This window comes from Cornus florida, unplaced genomic scaffold, assembly GCF_030987335.1.
Source record: "Cornus florida cultivar Cherokee Brave unplaced genomic scaffold, ASM3098733v1 CherokeeBrave_3.0.0_Hap2_Chr06, whole genome shotgun sequence".
In the NCBI taxonomy this organism is placed as follows: Eukaryota; Viridiplantae; Streptophyta; class Magnoliopsida; order Cornales; family Cornaceae; genus Cornus; species Cornus florida.
The window spans coordinates 31,581,485-31,602,370 of NW_026775576.1; the positions used below are offsets into that span (position 1 = coordinate 31,581,485).

General features: G+C 33.5%; 2 protein-coding genes across 7 annotated transcripts; one reads left to right on the plus strand and one right to left on the minus strand.

Moving 5' to 3' along the window:
• The first annotated feature begins 969 nt into the window (after positions 1-969).
• On the plus strand, positions 970-20,358 carry LOC132311282 (uncharacterized). 6 transcript variants are annotated; one of them, XM_059809126.1, is made up of 7 exons: positions 970-1,287; positions 15,778-17,433; positions 18,461-18,532; positions 18,625-19,046; positions 19,194-19,417; positions 19,597-19,826; positions 19,937-20,358. In XM_059809126.1, the coding sequence occupies exons 4-7, from the start codon at positions 18,874-18,876 to the stop codon at positions 20,117-20,119; spliced, it is 810 nt and encodes a 269-aa protein (XP_059665109.1). In that variant the 5' UTR covers positions 970-1,287; positions 15,778-17,433; positions 18,461-18,532; positions 18,625-18,873; the 3' UTR covers positions 20,120-20,358. The 6 variants fall into 6 exon arrangements, with proteins under 6 accessions (XP_059665109.1, XP_059665106.1, XP_059665111.1 ...); XM_059809123.1 differs by having other exon boundaries at positions 18,461-18,521; XM_059809128.1 differs by having other exon boundaries at positions 18,461-18,521; positions 18,639-19,046.
• LOC132313921 (uncharacterized) lies at positions 6,749-7,888 on the minus strand. Its single transcript, XM_059812855.1, has one exon. The coding sequence runs from the start codon at positions 7,886-7,888 to the stop codon at positions 6,749-6,751; it is 1,140 nt and encodes a 379-aa protein (XP_059668838.1).
• Positions 20,359-20,886: the final 528 nt, after the last annotated feature.

Consider the following 20,886-nt stretch of genomic DNA (forward strand, 5'->3'; position numbering starts at 1 on the left):
TTTTTTTACAAAATGTACAAATTACATTTTTTTTTCCATGTTTTTAAACATCAAAATTTTTAAGAAAATTTTATTTTTTAAACATCAATGTTTTATGCGGGTTAGTCACGTTTCACGGGTCAATTTTTTTTTTTTTTTTTTTTATAAATATACAAATTACATTTTCCTTTTCCATGTTTGTACGTATCAAAATTTTTAAGAAAATTTTAATTTTTTAAACATCAATATTTTGGGTGGGTTTGTCGGGTTTCACCGGTCAAATTTTTTTTTTTTTTCAAAAATTAAAATTATATTTTCTTTTTCCATATTTGTAAACATCAAAATTTTTAAGAAAATGTTATTTTTTAAATATCAATATTTTGGGTGGGTCAGTCGGGTTTCATGGCTAATTTTTTTTTTTTTTTTTTACAAATATACAAATTACATTTTCTTTTTCCTTATTTATAAACATCAAAATTTTTAAGAAAATTTTATTTTTTAAATATCAATATTTTGTGCAGGTTGGTTGGGTTTCACGGTGGTCATTTTTTTAATTTTTTTTTTTCAAATATACAAATTACATTTTCTTTTTCCATATTTATAAATATCAAAATTTTAAAGCAAATTTTATTTTTTAAACATCAATATTTTTGGTGAGTCGGTCGGATTTCACGTGTCAAATTTTTATTTTTTACAAATATACAAATTAAATTTTCTTTTTCCATATTTGTAAAAATAAAAAATTTTTAAAAAAATTTATTTTTAAACATTAATATTTTGGATGGGTTAATCTTATATATTTTTTAAATATAAAATAAAAACATAACTAAAAATAAAAAATATAATTAATGATTTTACGGATCATAACAGGTTAACCCTGTACATTTTTAACATGTTAATTGAGTATGACCCATATTTAACTCGCCTATTTTTAATCCAACCCAAACCCAACATGCTCATTTGCCATTAGAATCCTAAAACCCTGTTTTTCTTTTCTTTTCTTTTCTTTTCTTTTCTTCCTCTCCTCTTTCTTTTTCTTTTATTTTATTTTCTTTCGTCTTCCCACGCCATCTCTCGTCGCCTCCATTTCTCTCTCCCAAAACCCTAACCCTCTCTTCTATAACCCTCTCATCTTCCATCTCCCTCGACCTCATCACACACCACCACCATCCCTCCACCATCCCTCCATCTACCCACCGCCGTCGCTCTCTGTTAAAGGCCGTAACCTCACCATCTCCGGCCGAACTCAAGGCCGAAACCTCTGTCGTGTGTTTCTCTCTCCTTCGCTGCTCTTCTCTCATCTCTCGGGTAAGCCCACTCTCTCCTCTCCTTATATATATCTCTATATATACATATATATTCATGTTGAAAATGGAAATTGAAGGAAGTTTTTAAAAATTGATTTGGGAATTTTGAGATGAAAAATGGATTATTATATATATATATATCTATATATATATGTGATTGTGTGTAATGAGCTGCGGAGTATATGTGATCTACATTTTATGCAATTTGATGGACTGTGATTTGCATATATGAAGGGCGGTGTCCATGACTATGGTTACTATGTGGTTTAGCATGTTGAAAAACTTGGAAAAACTTTGATTGAATACAAGGGTTATGGAATGTTGAGAAAGTTTAAGGAGGATTATGATCATGCATTGACACATATGATTCTCATTTTCAATTGAGCTTTATTTTCTAAAAAATGGAATTTGGAATTGTGTTTGTTGAATGAATTTGAAATAGTAAGGGAGGACCATGTTGAATCCTTGATGATAAATTTCAAGCACTACAACAAATAAGGGTTTCAGCGGCGGTTACACATATGATTCTCATTTTCAATTGAGCTTTATTTTCTAAAAAATGGAATTTGGAATTGTGTTTGTTGAATGAAGTTGAAATTGTAAGGGAGGACCATGTTGAATCCTTGATGATAAATTTCAAACACTACAACAAATAAGGGTTTCAGCGGTGGTTAGACCGCCATAAGCTTCCAAAAAGGGCGGTAATTCCTTTACTGGAGGTTTTACCTAACCGCCGGTATAGCCACCGCCGCTAGGTTTCACCGACGGTTTTTAAGTAATTGCCGCTAGGTTTCACCGGCGGTTAAGTAACCGCCGGGTTTGAAATAATTACCGGCGGATGCATACAACCGCCGGTGAAAGATGATTCAGCGGCGGTTTTGTCAGCCAGTGTATTCAAAGTAAAATGTCATTTAATTGGATACTCCGGCACTTTGAAGCGCTGGGACTGTAGATTTTTTTACTTTTAGGTGCGTTTTAAACCGCTGGTGTATTCAAAGTAAACTGTCAATTAACTATATACTCTGGCACTTTGAAGTGCCGGTAATATAGACTTTTTTTTTACTTTTGGCGGTGTTTTAAACCACCGGTGTATTGTAAGTAAACTGTAGAATTTTTTACTTTTGGGGCCGTTTTAAACCTCCGGCAGTGTGTTAATTTTTTTAAAAAAATATATTATTTTTTGGTTTAATTTACATATTAGCAAATATTTTATTTTGTTCCCTGTTCAATGAAATTAAAGATAATTTACCAATCACAACACATCCAACAACTTAAATTTGATATGTAACATAGAACAAAGTTGCATTAAAATTCAGTAACATCCCATAACATATAGGTTTTGTTTCAGAATGTCTAAGTGCTAATAAAAGGTTCGAAAGGAAACACCAAAATCTAATAAAGTTTCAAAAGGAAATCAACATCGACATTTCATTGAGAATTTGAGTGAGACTATGCGAGGGTCTTGAGAATTAATGGTTCAACTTTATCTCTCGTTTTGCTTCAAATTGCCCTACATACATTTTAAATAAAAGCCATTAAACAAAGAATAATAATTAAGTCAATTAAATGTATGGTTAAAATAACATGATAATTAAAATCTATAGTGCTCACTAAGGGTGAAATTTCATGACGAAAAATAAAATTTAAGGATCACCAAGTGTAGTTGAGGAGCCGGGTACCTTCACAATAAAATATAATTTTATTATGCATCTTCATAATAGAATATAATTATAAATATATTAGGACTTATAATATTTATATAGTTAAATTTTTACAAGGGTACAATAATAAAAATGTTTACCTGTACATTAGATTTTGATGTTCAATATGACGCAAAATCATAGCCATTTTTGCATTTTTGCATTCAAAGCTTAATATTTGTCATCATAATCAGCACGCATCTTTTCCACTTTCTCATTCATTTTTGCATGAGCAACACGTGTCTCCTCCTTTGCTTGTGAGGTCCTCCTAATCAGCTTCGCTTTACTAGGAGATGGCCCGCAAAGACTAGTAGATGTAGGTCCCAAGCCATACATCCGAACACGGCCCCTTCTTTCTTCTCCCCTAACTTGGGCATAAAAATTGTGGGGTGAAGGTTCATCTAGGTTAGAAGGCTGAGTTGCAGCAAGCTCTTCTAGAAGACTTTAAAAATGTTTATCCTCCGTTCCATCTTTAGCTGGGTGAAGGGAGGTTCCTGCTTTACTAATGATGCTCTTTTAGATTTTTTGGATTCCATGGGTTCTTAAGACTTGTTTTGTTTTGCTTTGTTGTGTTTCGTTTTGTTTTTGTATAAGGGATGCATTCCCCTTTTGAACGCTTCTTTGGCTTTATAAAACTCTTTACTTATAAAAAAAAAGTGTGTCTGCATACATAGAATGGATAAGGAAACACAAAAAGATAAAACATCAAATATAATAAATTTTAGTACTCATATTTTACACTTAATCAAACTAGGAAATAATGAATTGATGGTCTAAAAAAATACTTACAATCGTTTTGGCAGCATGTTCATCACTAGCTTTGCCATCCATCTTGCTCTTATGTGTTGCTCAAAATAGTTGAGCACGAGTTGGCGCCTTCCCTGCTTCCTACTTCATCTATTTTTTTTTTAATATATATATCTTATTATAATTATACTGCAATGATGTATAATAAATTATGTGACATACAAGTGATTAACTTCATAAAAAATCGTGCTTAACCTTTTCAGCCTTCTGCGCATAACTCATTGTCCCTGTTGTGTGCAGCATTGTTTGCTTAGAGCGATTTACTTCATTTTGTTGGCTTTAATTCTAAAACAAGGGAATAAGAAGGTATATATTAGCTCTTAAATTGTCACACACTATATATATATATATATATATATAAAATATAACTACTGGATAGTTCTAATGAGCTAATTAGATTACTTCGTATTTTTAAGCATGAAACTGACTGGAAAAAAATGCTAGAAACTGACTGAAAAAAAGCATGAAGAAAAAAGCAAATATATCTGTTATTGTTCAAATCCATAGTTGCACTATGTCATTCTTCTTCCAGAGCTGATTGCTCAAAAGAAATTGCAAGTTAGAGGACCCATAACTAACAACTGAATGATTCAACATTCTCAAAATTAAAGAGTGCATCCGAAAAACGAATATACTAAAAAACAAAATGCAAAAAAATTGTTGCATACATACCCAACACTGAACATGCAAATACACTTTAAACTTATCACTTCTCTTCTATCGCCTTACTTTTTCTTCCTCTCATTCCCCATATTTCTTATTATATTATCCACTCACTTCTCTTTTTTTTCATGATGTGCATGCTTTTTTGCATTCCAGTAGACCTATGTCATGACTTGTTCACATTATGTCACCATAATTGCTCCATTGAACTTCATGTTGAAGATTGTAGACATTTTTGCTTAGGAAATGATAGATATCATCCTAGGGTCTACATGCTTGACTATTGCAAAATCTCTTAAGTTTTAAGTTTGTGAACTCACGTTGCATATACTTTGTGCACATCACACCCTAGACTTGTCACATTGGTTACATTCTTGCAAATATTTTCAAAAGTGATTTTGTGATTCCTCTTTGCTACCAAAGCACCATTTTGCATATTGTTTAATGTGTCATGATCCATTCTTGCAAATTGAAGCATGTGTTAGCTCTGCTGGCATTATTTGTCCTTATCTTGGCTTTTGCTCACGTGGCTGCGATCGATCGCAGATTTCCTGCGATCGATCGCAAGTTGTGCTGAATTCTTGGGCCATTTTGCTGACGTGGCGGTGCGATTAATCGCACCTGGCCTGCGATCGATCGCCGGCCCCTTTTGGGCAATTTTTCTAACTTTTTTTGGATTTTCTCGATGTATTTACTTGACTTCAAAAAGGTTTTAATGGACTGTTTTTAGCCCGTTTGAATCTTATTGACCTGAAATTGACAAAAACATAAATTAAGACTAAAACGGGAAAATAAACATAGATGCAAGGCTTAAAATACCCGATATTAGGGCCGAAATGTGCAATATTTCAGCACTTATCATGCGGTATTAACGGCTTCGGCCCATAAAGATCTAGGTGATTTATGCTCATTTAGCATAGTTCTAGCCATCACTTGAAGAGACCTATTCTTCCTTTCAACAGCTTTATTTTGTTGAGGAGTCCTAGGTGCCGAAAGATTGTGATTATAGCCATTTTCATCACAAAAACTTTCTACGTCTTGATTTTCAAACTTTCTACCCCTATTACTTCTAATGGTCTTAATCTTACACTCCTTTTCGTTCTCGACTCTTTTACAAAATTTTGAAAGAATTGTATTAGCCTCATTTTTGCGTGTAAGAAAGAATACCCAAGTGAATCTAAAGTAGTTATCAACAATTACAAAAATATAGAGTTTTCCATCAAGATTAGCAATTTTCTCCGGTCCAATCAAATCCATATGAATTAATTCAAGTGGCTTTGTAGTCGTTATATCCTTTTTCCTTTTGAAATATAATTTGATTTGCTTACCTATATGACAAGCACTACAAGGTTTGTCTTTTGAAAAATTAGTCCTTGGGAGACCTTTGACTAACTCATTTTTAGACAATCTTGAGATCAAATCCATGCTAGCATGTCCTAGTTCATTTGATGACATAAAACATTTAACATCTTGATCATGAAGTTCACCCAAAAGTAAAGTATATACATTACCACTTTTAGGGGCACACAATATTTGAGTTCCATCCTTTTCAACAATGCATTTATCCAATTTAAATATTACATCAATCCCTTGTCACATAGTTGACTTACACTAAATAAGTTATGCTTTAATCCTTCAATAAGTAAGACATTATCAATAGATAAGGAAGAAGAAATACATATGGTTCCGATCCCAATTACCTTGCCTTCGGAATTGTCTCCAAATGTAACGCTTCCTCCGTTGTATGATTTTAGGGAGGAAAATCTTGAGTAATCACCCATCATATGCCTTGAATATCCACTGTCTAGAAACCATTCGTCCTTGAGAGAAGAAGATGCCCTTCAAGCCATCTTACAAGAGAGTTTTTAAATGATCTTCACTTGGTACCCAAATTTTGTTAGGTTCGTATGAGTTAGGTAAAGGCATGTATGTTCCTTTAGGAACCCACATCTTGATTTTCAGCTTTTTATTCGAGCAATCTTGAATAAGATGACTAATTCTTTTACAATAGTTGCATCTAATATTCTTGGCTTCATTTTTAATAAGACAATTAAACAAGGGTTCTCTCTTTTTCAATAAGCATGCATTTTTGTCAAAAGGATTATATCCTAATCCATGATTATGAAAAACACTTCTTTGGCTACCTAGCATGAGTTCCAAATTTTTTGTTCCTCGAGTAACCTCGCTAGACCATTAACTTGATCTTCAATAATTAATTTCAAAGATTCATTTTCAGAAATAAGATCATTAGATGCAGATTCTTTCAGCAAGATGCAATCTTTTTTCCTTTTTTCAAACATCATTTTCATTTTGAAGAGTTTCAAGTTTCTTCTCAAGGTTGAACTTTTCTCTTCTAAGAGAAGCACATTTTTTTACCATCTTACCAAGTTCATCATGCAATTCTTTAAAAATATCAAGTAGTTCATTGTAAGCATCAACTAGTTCATCATAAGAAATATCCACATCAGATGAAGAATCAAAATTAGAGTTTTCCTCATTCCTATTTGCCATGAGGCAGAGATTAGCCATTTCTTCATCGCTTCCGGAGCCGTTTGAGTCATCTTCTTCCCATGTGGCTTGCATTGCCCTTCTCTTTTTCTTCTCCTCTTTATAGATAAGGCAATCAGCTTTAAAATGCCCTGGTTTTCCATAATGAAAACAGGTAGGTGTATACCGTTTGCCTTGTTCATTGGATGATTCACTCTTTTTGAATTTTCCCTTGTTGAATTTCTTCCTTTGAAGAAATCGTTTGAAAGATTGAGTAATGAGAGCTAAGTCATCATCATTTTCACATTCATTGCCAATGATTGCCTTTTCCTTTAGAGAGGAATTGAGAGCTATCTCTTTCTTTCGTTGTTGACCTCCTTCTCTATCTTTCAAGGTAATCTCCCATGTGAGAAGGGAGCCGAGAAGTTCATCAAGTTCAAGGGTGTTGAGATTGTTAGCTTCCTTGATGGCTGTAGCCTTTGTATCCCATTTTTCAGGTAGACTTCTCAGAATTTTCCTTACAAGATCAGAATTAGTGATAGTTCTACCAAGATGCTTTAAGCCATTTATAATGTCAGTGAATCTAACAAACATTTCGCTAATAGATTCATTTTCATTCATGTTAAACAATTCATATTGATGCATAAGTATATCAATTCTAGATTCACGAACTTGTGATGTTCCTTTATATGTTATTTGAAGTTTTTCCCAGATTTCCTTTGCTGTGGTGCATGTTGAAACTCTATTGTATTCACTAGGGCTTATAGCACAATTGAGATTAACTTTGGCTTTCGCATTTAAGGAGATAAGCTTGTAATCATTTGTATCCCGTTCACTTTCTTCTTTAGGAATCATTTTCTTATCAACTTCCTTCATGGGAACAAATGGTCCATTCAATATGACAAGCCATATTTGGTAGTCTACTGATTGAAGAAAATCTATCATTCTATTTTTCTAATAACCATAGTTAGTTCCATCGAACCAAGGAGGTCTGGAATTGGATTGACCTTCTTGATGAATGATGCCATTTATGTTTGCCATCATCGTTCTCTAAGACACCTAAGTCTTTTAATAGAGATTAGGCTCTGATACCAATTATTGCCCAAATAATGACTCTAGAGGAGGGGGAGGAGGGGGGATTGAATAGAGTCTTTAGCAAACTATGATCAATTTTCGATTTCAATTAATATGCAAGATATAATCAGGTTCTCTCAACAGTTATGCTATGATAAAAACAGAACTTTATGCAATTTAGAGTATCATGCTTTCATGTAATCATCAAAACATAATTTAAGCAATCAATAGCATAAGTTTAAGAGATAAGGGAAGAGAGATTGCAAACAAGTACTCAGCTATTTTTGCGAGGTTCGAAAACTCCTACTCCTCGGCTCAAGACCCCTCTTGAGACTTCCCAATCCACTATTGCTTCTCCTTACGGGTGGAGAGCAAACCTTTACATGAGGCAACTCTTTACTTCACTTTGTTAAGAGAACAACCTTCCCTTAGTCTTCCTTGGGCCACACCAGCCCTTACAAAGTTTGAAGGTAAGAATTTCAGTACAAGATAATCTCTCACAGATTTGTAGTACAACTTTCAGTTCACTCTAGAGTATATATGAATACGATGAAGCTCAACACTTTTCTAATGATATGAGGTGTATGAATACAAGAACAAAAGCTCTTTGATTGCTAGAATATATTTCTCAGATGTTGCAATATTCTTTTCTGAAGACCCCAGCTCAATATGTAGAGTTTCTGGTGCAGCTGATATACAATATAGCTGTTGGGCACAGAGTATTAAGGTAAAATAGCTGTTTGAATTTGAACTCAACTTAAATGGGTCGTCCAAAATGACTTGAGGTCTGCTGAGTGCTCCATTTCGGTCGTCCAGTTGTGATCTCAAACTTAACTTGGCTACTGCCCGATTTTTATTAGTAACCGGTTGTTTGACACATTTTGACTATTTCATTTCGGTCGTTCGAAATGAACTTCTTCAGAATTTTGTTCTAAGTTAGATAGATGACACTTTTTTTTTTTTCTTTTTTTTTTTTTTAGTGCCTTAATCATTTAGAGCAAATGTTTATATGCATGAACCTAAGTATATGAGCTTCAAGAAATTCATAAATACTTTGACAAAGGTTCCTAATCACTCACCACCTTAGCTACCCCTTTTACATTTGTATTGGCATGATCATTTGAGCGCAAGGATGATATTGATAGCTTCCATTTGAGACTTGATTCCTTTTTAGCTTCTCAGGTTTTCCTTCATGTATCTCTCTGTGTTATGATGCCTTTGTTCATCTGTGCTTTTATGTAATGTGTGTCTTGATGAATGCTGAGATCTGTAACTTAACTCAAGGTAGACATTAGTACGCATAGAACATCATTAATGGATTGTAATCATCAAAAGTCTTAGATTGCCTTTAGGTGAAGTCCTTGAGGTCAACAATAATCAAATCTCCGCTAATATGGTAAGTCATTTCATAAATCATGGCTATCATATATGCTAACATTTGCATAATCAAATCTCTGCTATTATGGTAAGTTATTCCATAAATCGTGGCTATCATATATGTTAACAATATATATATATATCGATTAAGGTATTTAGTCCAAAGTAGTAGTGGTATATATATATATTGAGATACAAAAATTATAGTAATAGTGTGTATATATACTTATATATAGAGAAAAAAATTATTTCATTTCATTTTATAAATAATTAATAATTTTTTCTATTAGGTGATGCTAGCACCTAACCTATTAATAATTATAGTAAGTGTTGGGACAGCGGAAATGTATGAACACAAAGATCTAAAGAAAGCCAACAAAGCAATCACACGTAAACACGAGATATACATGGTTCAGCCAAAATTGGCCTATGTCCATGGATGAGAAGAGATTCCATTATGATTCGTAGAGATATTACAACAATAGAGTACCAACTCCACGTACATGTCTTTTCACCATATACCACTCCACGAGCCAATCTCCTCGCTAACAATGTCACCGGTGTTTTTCCTACTCTTTCAACCCGCATACTTCCTCTACCCATCAACTCCCCTCATGAGATTACATCTCTCTCAATCCCATAAATCTCAACCCAAAACATATGTACCTATTTATAGAGTTACAAACATAATTCCTTGTTGGACAAGGATTACAATTCCTTAGAGGCCAAGACTTGCCAAATAAGAAATTACCTAATAAAATACAACTCTAAAATAGTATCCTAATTAGAATAGGAATTTGAGACACTATTTCCAACAATCTTCACCTTGGCTCAAATTCCATCCAGCCAATCATCGCTTTCCATGGCATTGATTATGACAATTCTTTTGCAGCTTCAATCTTAACGATACTGCAAAACTTTGATTGTCCACATTATACGTTGCTCGATCAATCAAACCTCCAAGGCTCCACCTTGACTCTTCGAGCTCCATACCATGTAACCAAGCCGATTGACTCCACCTACAACTGAAACCCGTTGTAGCACATGTTAAGACTTCTTGTGTTTTCTGGATCTCATTCACCTTTGGCTCTGATACCAATTTGTTGGGCAGCGAAAACGTACGAACACAAAGATCTAAAGAAAGCCAAAAAAGCAATCACACATAAACATAAGACATACATGGTTCAGCCAAAATTGGCCTACGTCCGTGGATGAGAAGATATTTCATTATGATTCGTAGAGATATTACAACAATGGAATACCAACACCACGTATGTGTCTTTTCACCGTGTACCACTCCACGAGCTTATCTCCTCGCTAATAGTGTCGTCGGTGTTTTTCTTACTCTACCAACCCGCATACTACCTCTACCCATGAATTCCCTCATTGTGATACCCCCTAATTTCAGAATACTGGTTGATCAAGTCCGCGCACAAAACTAGAGGATATCAAAACAATTAAAGTATTTAAACAAGTACAGATTACAAAATGAAATAAAGAATAAATAATACGCTGAAGAAAAACTAATAAATAATAAATCCATTAATAATTCTCCAATGGTTATAATTTGAAAATCTCGTAACTCAAGGACCCCTTAACCAAAAGTCTCTATCCAAAATCCATAATTAAATACTAATGTCAAATAAAGTAATAATATTCTACTTTAAAATAAACCGAAAGAATAGATAAGTCCTCCAGTTACGGATCTTCAACCTTGAGACTTGAACCTCTAATAACCTGAAAGATAAAAATAAGAGGGTCAAACCCACGAGCAAGTTTTCTCTACCAGGCCTCTGAAAACCAATAAAGAAATCATCTCTGGCCAAAACTAAACCTAATAAAGTTTTATTTTTAATAAACAATGATACCCATATATATAAATAATTATATATGAATACAACAGTGATTAAATAATAATCATTCCTAGACCAATTCACCATTTCTTCAAAAAAAAAAAGGTACTTAACCTCAATCCCGTCCTAGACAGTTAATTAAACATTTAAACAATATAATTAAATAATATTATATTTAATTCAAAACCCAATAATGATTTAATTATTTAAATCACACAGTCAATTTCTAGGCTTTGACAAATCGTCAATGTCTCTACTAACATTATTTTATTAATATATATAAAATAATACACTAATTTAGATTTTTCTAATTTAAGAATATCTAATCCTAATCCAACCTACACATACAATAACCATAGATGAAATTTTAATCATCTAACGCATACCAATTTAATTATGTATTGGCAATTCAACCATGCCATTATAAATATATTTATTTATATATTGACAACTCAACCATGCCTCCTTAATATATTTATTTATACATTGGCAATTCAACCATGCCTCCACAAGTATATTTGTTTATATATTGACAATTCAACTATGCCTTCACAAATAAATATATTTATATTTTTAAAATAGCAACTCATCCATACTTCCTATGTATGTATTTTATTCATACAAATACCTAGGCAATATATTTAAGCCTTTGGTAACTTATCCATGCCTACAATTTAACCATGTACCAAACTTTAAAATTAATTTAACAACAAAACAAATTATACATAGGAATTCCATGCATATTATACGCATATCGTTAATTTAATAACCAGCCTATCAAGATATACCAACTAAGAATGATAATGCTAATCATCTTAAATAAATAAATATATATACATATATATACTTCCTTCCATACTAATCACAAGTTAAATGAATCATATATACACATATATAATTAAATACACACACATATATATATACACTTCTGTCCGTCACGTAATATTAATTAATTATATATACATACATTAAATAACATAATGATACTCTATGGCTCTCATAACATTAAGAACATATCCTATAATGCTTGATTTCAGTATTAATAAGCTTGAAACCAATTTTAGGACATCTCCAGATTTTATAGGTCCTTTCCGGGACTCGAAACACCTCCCCACGCACCTCCACAGTCTCCCAAACACCTTGCACGTACTTCTACACACTATTCCACGCTCGCACGCTCTAATGTGCCCCCCACACGTGCACACGCTCCAATGCACCACCCCACGCGCTGGGACGCGCTGTCACGCGTGCTGGCTATCTTCTTGGTGACGCGGTGCTCCCCCATTGGCTGGTTACACCGTGTCCCTATGGGTGCGCTGCATCGAATCAATCTGTCCTCTTCAAGGGCCTAGATTCGTGTGCACCATTGCATGTGCACGTTGCGCTGCACCAGATCAATTCTTCTTATAAACACATCTTTATGGCTCAGATCTGCATGTGCACATACTCTTCATAGTCTGCGCCGCACCCAATCAAAATAAAGTTGTCCAGACTCCTTTTGTGGTCCAGATGCATGGTGTACCATAATAAGTTGCGCCATGCTACACTGGATCATCCGCCCCTTATGATCATTATCCAATGGCCAAAATTCTGCGTACACATCCTTTACCCTACGTTGTGCTGCACTAGATTATAGTGCCCTGGTTGATGCGCCGATATACAACGTGTATATATACAGTTTTAAAATAAAAACTAAATCCCAGAATAATAAAATATATTCTAATAATTCTAGAAAATATAAAACAATTCAGAAAAATCCCAGAAAAATCCCAAAAATTCTATAAATCATAATTAACCATATTGGGTCACAAATCAAGCATATCAGTTGATTTTAAATAAATACAACTCATACATCTAGCGGTTTAAAATCCAAAGTAAAAATATATAAAATATAATAATTCATTCTTTTAATTAATCCGATCTAACCATGATTTAATAAATACGTTTAATCTAAAAATCTGATACTCAAGATGAAATACTTATGAGTCCTAAATTAGAGAAAACTCGCTTGAAGGTTTCGAAACGAAACCGATGCCTTAAGCTTTGTTTGTCTCTTCCAATTCCGGCGTTCACTTCTCGGATCTGACCTCCTCTTTGTCAGGCTCCTCTTCTTCTTTCTTTCTACCTCTTTTATTTTTTTCTAACGTGTAAACTTTTAACAATAAAACCTTATGTGTATATTTATATACATTAAAATTCAAATCCTATTCCTGGTAGGACTACTAAATAAAATAATAAAAATAATAATTATCTTAAATAATATGTATACACATATATAATATATATATATACCAATAAATATATATATATATATATATTTCCTTCCATAATAATTATTAATTAATTATATTTATCTATATTTATGTAAAGATAATTATTTAAATATCTTTATAACCATGGACCCTTATTAATTAACCCGACAAGGCTTCTTTCAAGCCCAAGACCACATCCTTTGGTCCAACTTCCCTTAAGCCCAAATCCAATTAATTTAAATAAATCAAATAATTAAATAAACACTTAAATTAAAATAACTAATAACATGAAGCACAAACAAAGCAAGAAATTACAACCAAGTCAGACCATACCAATAAATTCAATTCACCAACAATTCAATCAATAATCAAGTACACATACAAGCAATCATCATATATAATCACGAAATATAATTTAATTAAAATAAGACAATTAATCTAAGCACTCAATTAAATAAAACAAATTATTTAAAAATAGAATAAAATTAATTAATTTCAATTAATAAATCCTTTAAAATATCATGGTATTACACTTATGAGACTACATCTGTCTCAATCTCACAAGTCTCAACCTAAAACATATGTAGTTATTTATAGAGTTGCAAACATAATTCCTTGTTGAGCAATAATTACAATTCCTTAGAGGCAAAGAGTTACCAAATAAGAAATTACCTAATAGAATACAACTCTAAAATAAAATCATAATTAGAATAGGAATTTGAGACACAATTTCTAACAGTAAGTACATATAAATTATAATTCATTTTATAAGTATATAGACACACTATTAATATTACCCTAACTATAAGTAGCAAGGGTTGGTCCAAAGCGCCTCCCTCAGTCCCTCTTTCAGTCTTTCCTGTAAAATTATTAATTATTTCATTTTATAAATAATTAATAATTTTCTTTATTAATTAATAATTTTCTTGATTAAATATTTATTAGTATTTCTTTAATAAATAATTTATTTTACATGTTAAACACATTAAACCCTAACTATAAGTACCAAAAGTTGGTCCAAAGCACCGTCCTCTTTCAGTCTTTCATTTCCAAACCCTTCCTCTCTTTCAAATCGTCGATACACACCAACGCCTCCAAATCCTTCCTCTGCAGTCGACGTCGTCTCGCCGTCCTCCGTCATCGACATCGGTCGCGCTATCCCGCCGTTCTCGACATCATTCTACTGTCATTGACATCGATCTGGTCCTGACGTCTTCCGTCATCGATATCGGTCTGCAGTCGACATCAGTACGGTACTGCAGATTTTTTATTTATTTTTGGTGGTTTAGAAAAACGTGAAATGAGCTTGCAAAGAAAAAAAAACCATTTTGCTGAATTTTTTTATTTGTTTTTGGTTATTTATTAAATGTAAGCGAAGAAAAAAAAAAAAAACCAATATTGACACCCTAAAATAAGCTCAACACAACTATACAGTTTGATTCATGTGAATTCTACGTTGTCCTTATATCAAATTGAAGAAAACATGTAACATGAGATTCAAAATTCCATTTTACCTTCCTCAGCTTTCTCATTTCTTTTTTCGCCTTCGTAGCTAAAGTTCTTATCTTTCTTCACTTTTTGCAATTGTTGGACATGTTCATTAACTTCAATTTTTTTATTTGTTCTTTGACTGAGCATATTTTTCATTTTCTTTACACATACTTCTTAGATAGTATTGGAAATTTGGGAGGGTGAAAAAGAGAGAGACAGAGACAACAAATGAAGCCACAATCAAAACCACGTCAACTTGTTATTTTGGTCGACTTTGGACTTATTTATTATTAATGTTAAACTTCTATGCTTGTAATGTATTGAAAGTTTGAAACTCATACAGCAAAGCAGGATCAAAATAAGCCCCCTTCAGCCTTAGTTATAGTAATCAAATGAGAAGGTGCATTTTCTTGGAATTTTCTGTACCACCCCACATAAAATTCCTACAGAGCTTCTGCAACTGATTAATGACAGCCATAGGAACATTCAATAAACTGTAATTATTATTGTAAGCTTATGCACATGAATTTCTTGCCCTTTCAATTGTAGATACTGCATTCTGAAGTTTTATGTCTTATATTTGTTACTTCCCTTTTTCGAGCTTTCCTTTCATCATTCTGCTAGAAGGATCCTTACACGGGTCACAACTTAGGCATGTTGTATGATTTCTCTAACATTCTGTATTCAATGATTTTGGATTTATATTTGAATAACATTATGCTGGATGTTTGAATAGTAAGCTTAATACAATGCTTTATAAAAAACTAACATTGTTGCCTTATTTCAGGCTTCTCTTCCCCATCCTCTCTTGATAGTCCCTGCCCAGCGGTCAGGCCAGTTAATTTAAACCCATGATCATCCTATAATAGAAATTCGGCCCAAAATTTGGTATTCTCCAAAACAACTCATCAGAGACATTGAGGTATGTCATGCCCTTATTCTGCCAAAAACAAAAACAAAGATTTAACAGCCAAAAACAAAAACAAAAATTAGGTTAAAAAAAAAACAAAAAAGAAAAAGAGAAGGAAACATCACCTGACAAAATTTGCAGTGTTTCACGTGCTCGTAAGTATTAAGATTAAAGCTGAAAACCCGATGTGGCCTAGAATATTGTTCCACACCCTCGTAATATTTTACGTCTATATAGCTGCAGCATAAGCCCACACACTTTAATGGGGTTTCTATTTGAAGAATGTCATTATGCCAACCACTCATATCAATGAGAGAATCCTCCAAATCCTTTTCCATGTAGCATAGATAATACTCTAGGTCTGGAAAGTCATTAAACTTACGAATCATATTGTATCGATCTTTACTATTATGAAAAATAGGACAGTTTTTAACAGAAGACTATAGTTCTTTAAGCTCGGCAACTGTGTTGTCTTCAAAATCATTTTCTTAAACAGTGTAATACAATTGCGATACAACTCACAAGTATTTTTCTCAATCTCCTTCCATTTGGCTCATTGCATCAGTGGCATTTTGGACCAACTTCAACAAATCAGTGATGTCACCCCGCAAAGCGTCCAAAGGATCTGCTTTGTGGACTGGCCTAAACAGTTTGATATCTCCGGAATCTAATACGGTTACCCCGTCCAAGAGATTACCATAATAACCATCTACCTCTATAAAATTGTCCGAGCCATTTATTATTCCTCTGCAAGTCAAAGAAAATTAGATTATGGATGGACACTTTTGTAACTAAACTGGTGAGTCACATAGACAAAAAGTGAATAAAGAAATGGTTTAATTACTTAAATGCTTTCACTAGTAAGACCTTGAAGAGAGATAAAATAAACACTTACTTGAAAGCTTTGCAAAAACGATCTCCGGGCCCAATGTATAACCCTGTCTTGGGGTCTTCAAGGAAGAGATCTGGGGAACCATTACAAAGCCAGGTAGAAAATGGTCGGCCAAGTTTCTCAATCAAAAGACTACGCAACACCTTTCTACTTGATTTTGATTCAGAATTGAGTGTCTCAATTTCCAGACCTGTCTCCTCATGACTATAATATACCTTGGAAAGGACTTTATTTGCATACTTCCTTAACTTTGTTTGCAATACGTCTTCCCTAGGAATAATCATGCTATGAATAACTGAGATATCAACAAGGTGTTATTCTGAATTCTGTAAGTTTGCAGTTCCATTTGTGGCATCCCTATAGTATGATGACCTTTCAGTTTCTTTCCAATAAACTTTCCTGTCCTTACCCTGGGAAAATTTGTCTGTGACGTAATAGGAAATTAAAAAAAAGAAAAGAAAAAAAGGGGAAGAAGTAGATAAAACTACATATTTAATACCATTTTCCATATTATAATTTGTCGCGCTGTCCTGCCATTCTCGACATCATCCTACTGTCATTGACATCGATCTGGTCCGACGTCGTCCCGCTGTCCCGCCGTCCTCCGTCATCGACATCGGTCTGCAGTCGACATCAGTACGGTACTGGAGATTTTTTATTTATTTTTGGTTGTTTAGAAAATGTGAAATGAGCTTGCAAAGAAAAAAAAAACCATTTTGCTGAGATTTTTTATTTGTTTTTGGTTATTTATTCAATGTAAGCAAAGAAAAAAAAAAAACCAATATTTACACACTAAATTAAGCTCAACATAGCTATACAGTTTGATTTATGTGAATTATACGTTGTCCTTATATCAATTCAAGAAAACATGTAACATGAGATTCAAAATTCCATTTTTCCTTCCTCAGCTTTCTCATTTCTTTTTTCGCCTTCGTAGCTAAAGTTCTGATCTTTCTTCACTTTTTGCAATTGTTGGACATGTTCATTAACTTCAATTTTTTTATTTGTTCTTTGACTGAGCATATTTTTCATTTTCTTTACACATACTTCTTAGACAGAAATTTGGGAGGGTGAAAAAGAGAGAGACAAAGACAACAAATGAAGCCACAATCAAAACCACGTCAGCTTGTTATTTTGGTCAACTTTGGACTTATTTATTATTAATGTTTTATTAATGTTAAACTTCTATGTTTGTAATGTATTGAAAGTTTGAAACCCATACAGCAAAGCAGGATCAAAATAAGCCCCCTTCAGCCTTAGTTCTAGTAATCAAATGAGAAGGTGCATTTTCTTGGAATTTTCCGTACCACCCCACATAAAATTCCTACAGTGCTTCTGCAACTGATTAATGACAGCCATAGGAGCATTCAATAAACTGTAATTACTATTGTAAGCTTATGCACATGAATTTCTTGCCCTATCAATTGTAGATATTGCATTCTGAAGTTTTATGTCGTATATTTTTTACTTCCCTTTTTCGAGCTTTCCTTTCATCATTCTGCTAGAAGGATCCTTACACGGATCACAACTTAGGCATGTTGTATGATTTCTCTAACATTCTGTATGCAATGATTTTGGATTTGTATTTGAATAACAATATGCTGAATGTTTGAATAGTAAGCTTAAAACAATGCTTTATAAAAAACTAACATTGTTTCCTTATTTCAGGCTTCTCTTCCCCATCCTCTCTTCTTCGTGTCCGGCTAGCCAAATTATAATCTGGAAAATGGTATTCAATATGTAGTTTTATCTTCTTCTTCCTTTTCTTCGTTTTTTATTTTTTTTTTATATTTTTTTTTATTTTTTATTTTTTATTTTTTTTAATGTCGCAGACAAATTTTCCCAGGGTAAGGAGAAGGGAAAGTTTATTGGACAGAAACTAAAAGGTCATCATACTATAGGGATGCCGCAAATGGAACTGCAGACTTATAGAATTCAGAACAACACCTTGTTGATATCTTAGTTATTCATAGCATGATTATTCCTGGGGAAGACGTTTTGCTAACAAAGTTAAGGAGTATGCAAATAAATTCATTTCCAAGGTATATTATAGTCACGAGGAGACAAGTCTGGAAATTGAGATGCTGAATTCTGAATCAAAATCAAATAGAAAGGTGTTGCGTAGTCTTTTGATTGAGAAACTTGGCCGACCATTTTCTACCTGGCTTTGTAATGGTCCCCCGGATCTCTTCTTTGAAGTCCCCAAGACAGGGTTATGCATTGGGCCGAGAGATCGTTTTTGCAAAGCTTTCAAGTAAGTGTTTATTTTCTCTCTCTTCAAGGTCTTAGTAGTGAAAGCATTCAAGTAATTAAACCATTTCTTTATTCATTTTTTGTCTATGTGACTCGCCAGTTTAGTTACAAAAGTGTCCATCATAATCTAATTTTCTTTGACTTGCAGAGGAATAATAAATGGCTTGGATAAATTTATAGAGGTAGATGGTTATTACGGTAATCTCTTAGACAGGGTTACCGTCCTAGATTTTGGAGATATCAAACTGTTTAGGCCAGTCCACAAAGCAGATCCTTTGGATGCTTTGCGGCGTGAAATCACTGATTTGTTGAAGTTGGTCCAAAATGCCGCTGATGCAATGAGCCAAATGGAAGAGATTGAGAAAAATACTTGTGAGTTGTATGGCAATTTTATTATACTGTTCGAGAAAATGATTTTGAAGATACTGCCCTCATGCAACATAGTTGACGAGCTTAAAGAACTATGTGTTTTTGTTTGGTTAAAAACTGTCCTATTTTTCATAATAGTTAAGATCGATACAATATTGTTCGTAAGTTTAATGACTTTCCAGACATGGAGTATTATCTATGCTACATGGAAAAGGATTTGGAGGATTCTCCCGCTGATACGAGTGGTTGGCATAATGACATTCTTCAAATAGAATTAAAGTGTGTGGGCTTATGCTGCAGCTATAAAGACGTAAAATATTATGAGGGTGTGGAACAATATTCTAGGCCGCATAGGGTTTTCAGCTTTAATCTTAATGCTTATGAGCACGTGAAACACTGCAAATTTTGTCAGGTGATGTTTCCTTCTCTTTTTTATTTTTTATCTTATTTTTTTAACCTAATTTTTGTTTTTATTTTTGGCTATTAAATCTCTGTTTTTGTTTTTGTTTTTGTTTTTGGCAGAATAAGGGTATGACATACCTCAATGTCTCTGATGAGTTGTTTTGGAGAATACCAAATTTTGGGCCGAATTTCTATTATAGGATGATCATGGGGTTTTACACTAACTGGCATGACCGCTGGGGCAGGGACTATCGGGCAGATCTAATTTTTCACATGAAGGGGGCACCGTATCCTTCCAATTAGCTTGGAAAGATCTTGGAATCCAAGGGTGGAAGACAAGGCGATGAAGAGCATGTATGATTTGGGGATAGCAACTTTCAACTATTCAGAATTATCTGTAAAAAAGATAATCTTATTTCCATTTTGGTGCAAGAATTAGGTTTGATGTAGCGTTGATGTTTTGCAAATTGAAATTGTTAAAGATTAAAATTATTTTATAGAATGTATGGATGGGGTAAGCTTGTGGCTCTGCATTGTTCCAACATTGTCAAGACTAGTCGGTGAGAGAAAGCAATGGGAATATGTCGGTTACAATTTTAATGATTTTGGGTTTGAATTTTTGCTTTCTGTTACTCCACTCGCTGCCTTTTGGCTCGCATTTTATTTTTTAAATGACCCAATTCATTGTAGCAGCAGGCAGCCCCAGAAACGGATTTAAGGACGTGTTTGGTTAAAATAAATACCAGAAATCACTATTTGAATTTTTCTTTGGCCCTTTTTGGTTCTTTTTTTTCCTCAACACAAGTGAACCAAAAGAGGCAACGTCGGTGGACACAAATGTTGTCTTAAAATCTATTTTGGTCAAAAAAAAATGTCAAATAAAGATAAATTTTAACTTTTTGTTTTGTTTTTTTACTTATTTTGCACATATTGTGACGACCCTGGATTTTTACAAACCTAGTGTGTCCTGTAATGACCCGAAAGGATCCAAAATGCGGAAATTAAACATAAACGAGTTTCTGGAGGTGTACGTCATCCCTAAGACACAAGAATGACTTTCTGAGGAGTTT